This window comes from Colossoma macropomum, unplaced genomic scaffold (genome assembly GCF_904425465.1).
Source record: "Colossoma macropomum unplaced genomic scaffold, Colossoma_macropomum, whole genome shotgun sequence".
NCBI classification, from domain to species: domain Eukaryota; kingdom Metazoa; phylum Chordata; class Actinopteri; order Characiformes; family Serrasalmidae; genus Colossoma; species Colossoma macropomum.
The window spans coordinates 2,480,081-2,486,080 of record NW_023494784.1 but is presented as its reverse complement, the minus strand read 5'-3'; the positions used below and the strand labels follow the sequence as shown (position 1 = coordinate 2,486,080).

Below are 6,000 nucleotides of genomic sequence, written 5' to 3'. Positions count from 1 at the left end.
GCGTCTCAGTAGAGTGATACAGTGTTTGTGAAAAAAACGTGATGTTATGGTGAAATAACAGCACAGTTAGAACGCTGCTCAACCAATCAGCTCGCGTGGCCGGAACTAACTGTTGTATAAAGGCTAATGAAACACTATGCTCAACATTTATGTCTGGCTAAAACTCGTGGTAGAACTAGAACAACACCCTTAGGTTCAATCGATAAAGCATTCCAGTCCGAGGTGTTTTGTAAAATGGCATATATTGCCTTTATCACATAACCAAGCATGTAATACATCAGAACAAACAAAGAACAAAGAACTGCATCATACACATACGGTTACAGATTCAGAGGTACAGTCACGTTTGGACAGATGTTGAAACTTACCGTCAAGTCAAACCGATAATCTGCATAGCTCGTAAGTAGAGGTTTGCATATTCATTCCCAGAGAACGGAGAGGCGTGGCCGTATGGAGGGAGCAGCGGCGTACAGTAAAGGTCATGTGCACTTGCATAACATAAAGAGTCAACCGGTGCATAGATTATGCTACGTTACAAGGCCTACAGACAACATAGAACAAGACCGAGTCGAGTGAAAAGATGCAAAATAAATATTCAAGAAATATTCATATTCATATTCAAAAGTTCTTAAAAATTTCCAAGTCCTTCGGAGACACGGCGGGCTCCTTTTTCCGCTTCTCGTCAGGATACGTGTCAAAGTTCGAGGAATCTCCCTCATGCGTGACTTTGGGGATGATGGCCGGCTGAGTTGGTCGGAGGAGGAGAGAGAAAGACAGAAAGTGTCAATAAGCGAATAGAAGTTCTAGTTTTAAGAACAGGGAAGAATCCCACCATCACAACGTTTCCACCTGGCGGATGCGCAGACAAAAAAGATAATCCATTAAAAATGTATTACAAACTTTAATGGAATTATTTTATTCATTACTTCCCAGAAAAAGTTTCACTACTCATTATTCTCTAAAAGCCCCCATTGCTGACACAGGTGTTCACATATCACAGCCTGTATATTTTCCATATAAAAGAACTGACCAGTAGAATGGGACAATCTAGAGCAGCTGCACATGAGCCTAAGGTCAACATGCCCAGTGCCAAGCGTGGGCTAGAGGGGTGTAAAGCCCCCCAGCATTGGGCTGTGGAGCAGTGGAACTGTGTTCTCTGGAGTGAGGGAGCTCCATCAATGAATGGGTCCCTCCGTGGATGAAGAGTTGATGCACTAACTGGCCAATTTATTAGAAACGCTTACCTTTGTGCTTCCACTCACTGGCCACTTTATCAGAAACACCTACCTTGAATGTCCACTCACCAGCCACTTTATTAGAAACACCCACCTAGTACTTCCACTCATTGGCCACTTTATTAGAAACACCTACCTTTATTAGAAACACAACTACCCCATTCATCACAGGACCTCTGTTGTCCAGATATTACTTGGGTGGTTGAGAATGGACCAGGCAAAAGAGGCTCTATATTCAGACACTGACCACTGACGAAGGGCTAGAGGATGACTAACACAGACTGTACAACGGATGAACTACAGTCTGACTGAACCCCAGTGAGGGGTTTCTGATAAAGTGGCCAGGTAATGTATAGAGTGAATAGAGAATATACATAGAAACAGTGGAAAAGTTTACCTTGAGCCGTCTTTGAGGAACGACGTCCCAGTCTATAGACCTGAACCATCTGTGCTTCTTCACATCCTCTGCTCCACCCTAAAGGCCGAAGGGTCAAACGGTAAATACTGTATCACTCGATCATCAGGAGTACCACTCTCTTCATTTATGCTGATCACTGTGAAAGTTCTTATTTCTCTCATGTAGTTTTAGAACATTATGGATAATCATGAAAGAAATGCCATTCGTCAGTGACTCTGACTGTGGGGTTCAATGCATGGGCAGCTGAACAGTGACGCAAGCAGAGCAACTGCACTGTATAATATACTATAACTAGCAATGATTCAATGAGTTAAAGTCCCAGAGAACACAGTCTAAAATATTCTAAATGTTTGTATAAAACAGTTTTATATTAAACGTTCAGCAAAGTTTGTATGAAAAAAAAACAAGACATAAATATAATAAAACACAGCTAAAAACTGCAGATCTGTCTTATCTGAGAACTATCTGGGCGTGGCCTAATATTCTTAGGAGCATGCATGATTGGCAACCATCAGTCCATCACTCTCAGTCTGCTACACCACTAAAACAGGACTAAACACAACAGCACGAGTGGGAACGGACAGACAGACGAGTTAGCTTGCTAGCTCAATTATACATAATAGGGTAGCTTTCGCTTGGTTGTTAGCTTCTCTTGTTAAGTTTCTCCAGCTCGAACAGGAGAAACACTGTTTTGTTAAAGTACACACTTAAAGATGGTTCTTCAAGGGTTTTTTAGTAAAGAAAATGGTTCTATATAGAACCATGAACACTCAAATAACCCTTTGCATGATTGAAGGGTTCTTTGCATCATGAAGGGGTTCTTCAGATTGATGGGGAAGGTGCTGTAGATTTTTTCAAAAAAGGGTTCTTCTATTGTTATAAGCTTGAAATTGTAACAATATCAGAACCCTTTTTGGTGCTATAGAGAACCCTTTTCAAAAAGGCTCTGTATAGAACCATCTATAGCACATTCTCCATTAATCTGAAGAGCCGTTTCATGATGAAAAGAACCCTTAATCATGCAAAATGTTTTTTGAGTGTTCATGGTTCTATATACAACGATTTTCTTTACTAAAGAACCCTTGAAGAACCATCTTTTTAGGTGTACAGTTTAAGTAACATTACTTGGCTAAACACTTTTTAGTCTTTGCTGTGATTTTTTATTATTTAGATTTATGCCTATTGTACAACAGACACAAAGACATTTATGTTGTACTGCATTAATGTTTCATTTGTTTAGGTGTCAGACATGACACACATATCAGACCATTCAGCAGACCCGGCCCAACCTGGCTAACAGAACATCATCGAGCTGTGATGTCAGCATCAGTGAGTAAGTTGGCTCGAAAAATCACCCAAATCCTGATATTGTTGCTCTGCTTTTTTGGCCTTCATATTCCAACAAAGAGTTAAAACAGCGACATGATTCACACATCAGTTCACTCCTCAGACTCTGCCTCACCATCCAGAGTGATTTCATTAACCTGTGACCGTCCATCAGCCAGAGATCAGCTCCAAAATCACCCACAACCCACTCACTACTGTTATATCACATCTCTGCTTTTAGCCTTCATATTATAAACAAAGACATGATTCACAACCAGAGCACTCAGAGTAACCTGACCTCACTAGCCAGAGTGAGAGAAACCACAACCCAGAAATACAGCACAAACACACAGCCAGATCACTGTAAAACCTGCTATTAGCTCTCTGCCTTACCCTTCATATGGCAACAAAAGGGTTAATGGGAAACACAGAAGTTGTATCTGGTCTAACCCAACTTGAAAAGCCCTCTTTGAAGCGCGAACAGTCGAGATCAAAAGCTAAAACTGAATAATCTCACAGCGGATAAAGCAAACACACTAACTGTGGGCTGGTGTCAGAGGATGCCCTTCCCTCGGGCTTCTTCTCCAAGCCTGTCGCTCTGTTCTTCTGGGAAAACTCCTGGAGGAAAGGCCTAGTATGGGTCACGATAAGCTAATCTGCCTAAGATTTCCTTTGTTCCTCATAGCCTGGGAAGCTTTTGTGGATAACTGGGCCTCCAGAAACGGCCTACTACTACGTGCTTTATCACGGCTGCATGCTTTATCAGACGAGCAGGAACGTCCAGTGGACACTTCCGTTAAGTTATTTTTGACTTCTAGCCTAAAAGTGGCCACGTGTTTGTGTTGTGGGAGCAGCTTCATCACTGTGATCTGTCCTCTAATTCAGCAAAGTCAGCTGTGCAGTTATACCAGTTACTGACACAAACAACAATACGATGTAGTAAGAAAGCATCAAAAATGTCAGAAAAGACTCATATGTAGTAGATTCCCTGGCACACAGTCTGAAAGTTCAGTTTCTCTAGTTTAACGTGCTGTTTAGAGTGTGTTGATATCTCACTGCACCAGTGACAGTCTCAAAACGGAGGATTCAGACAGGGTTTCATACGTCACAAACCTAAGAAACCAGTCCGGTCCACTGGCTGGGTGGAGCTTTCTTGTTTATTTTCTGGAACCCAGTCAAGAAGAACATTTTAATATTAGTTTATTAAGTGCAACACATACAGCAACCAACACAACCAAACACATCTATGGAGCCCCATTGGTGACATCCTGTATCAATAAAAATAATGTGTGGCCACGACTTAGTAAGGCATGGGAACAAGATAATTAAGTCAAGACCACAACTTGGTAAGGCGTGGGAACGAGATCCTAATGTGTGGCCACAACTTAGTATGGCATGATCTTCTTTCCATGCCTTACTAAGTCATGGCCATGACTTAATTATCTCGTTCCCACGCGTTACTAAGACGTGGCCACGCATTATTTTTATTTATATGGGATGTCACCAGCGGGGCTCCGTACAAATCCACTCAAATCCACACTAAACATGCTCCTCCTGTCCATGATATATGACAGTATAGGATAATATAGGAGCGTACTGCGTGCGGCATGGTGTGAAATTACCTTTACAAAGTACATGATGATTCGTGTCAAATGCTGACAGGACAGTTTTTACGGCTTTTGGATACTGATGAAGAGATTTATTGCACATTTTACTCAAAAAGTTTGTCAGATAGCTAAGCTTGCTGAATTAGACTTTGGGGCTGTTCATGTCATGATAAAGGTCGTCCTCATAAGCTGCTAGTATGGCGTAAGCAAGGTTAGCTAATTCAAGTACATATGGAACGTGGTGAAAGCCGTTTTCAGTGAAACGGCAGTAAAGATCTGAAAGCAAACTTCTATTTGCATATTCATAGCAAATAGATCTGCAAAGTACTGAATGAAGGTGTAGAGGTTCACCTAAGCAACTTTTAAAGCATTGGGAAATTTTTGTTCTTGGAAATAACTTCAAAATATGTCATTTTGATGAACAGAGATGAGTTTTTAGGGGTTTCATCAATGCTGTAGAGGGTCTTTAAGTCTACTTGGCTAGATGGTATTTACGAGCCTTTGCTGTGATTTTTTGTTATTTTGATTTCTGCCTGTTGATCTGTCCTCTAATTCAGCACAAATTCAGCTTTGCAGTTATGCCAGTTACTGAACACAAATAAGAATATAATGTAAAAAAAAACACATACATTTTTCACATTTTGCTCAGAAATGCTAAAAAAACAAACTGCATTAAAAAATGTCAGAAAAAGACGACTCAGATGAAGCAGACTGCATCGCACACGGTCTGAAAGTTTAGCTTCTCTAGTTTAATTTGCACTGAAAAGTGTGTCAATATCTCAAAAGCTGAGGAGTCACTAGCCACGTTTACATGCAGCATAATAATCCGTTAATAATCGGACTAATAGCTCAATCGGAATAGAATACGTCCATGTAAACACCTCAATCAGAATAGTCTAGTCTGATTGAGGCCATTTGGATACAGTTTCTATCCGACTGATCGAGGTGGGTAATCCTGTAAATAATCCGTTAAATAGAAAAATAATATCCGTGTAAACACCTGTATCTGATTACATTCCCTATCGGAAAGTTTAAGTCCGTTCTGATCATGTTCGTCGCGTCATAGTGAAAGTTTATACCGTTCAACATGGCGAAGCAGAAACTGGTCTGCAGAGGAGACGAAGTTTATGCTCTGATCTTTAAAAGACGGCGGTGGGACGGACGTCCAGCTTATGTGTCTCAGAACACGACGTCTTCCTCTCGGCCTTCTTTAATAAGGACATGTGAAGGACGTTTTCCTGAGTCTGACATCATTTTAAAGCAGTTAAAAACACAAGCACTGCTCACTGCTGCTCATCTCACTCTGACTGGACTCACGTGATGCTGGTTGTCATGGTAACGTCTACATTAAGTGGTTCTCTACGCATTTTCCATCAGATTGTTGAGTAGAGTGAGAACAAACACCTCAGTCTTA

General features: G+C 41.1%; 1 protein-coding gene across 1 annotated transcript in view; it reads right to left on the bottom strand.

Annotated features, from left to right (window-relative positions):
- Positions 1-223: 223 nt before the first annotated feature.
- The window catches only part of LOC118811474 (cAMP-dependent protein kinase catalytic subunit PRKX-like), a 44,527-nt gene continuing 38,750 nt past the window's right edge, over positions 224-6,000 (bottom strand). Inside the window, exons 7-8 of the mRNA XM_036575706.1 lie at positions 1,633-1,710; positions 224-744 (exon numbers count right to left, since the gene is read on the bottom strand). Of these exons, the coding sequence (XP_036431599.1) occupies positions 619-744; positions 1,633-1,710 (204 nt within the window). The 3' untranslated portion in view covers positions 224-618. The remainder of the gene's footprint in view (positions 745-1,632; positions 1,711-6,000) is intronic.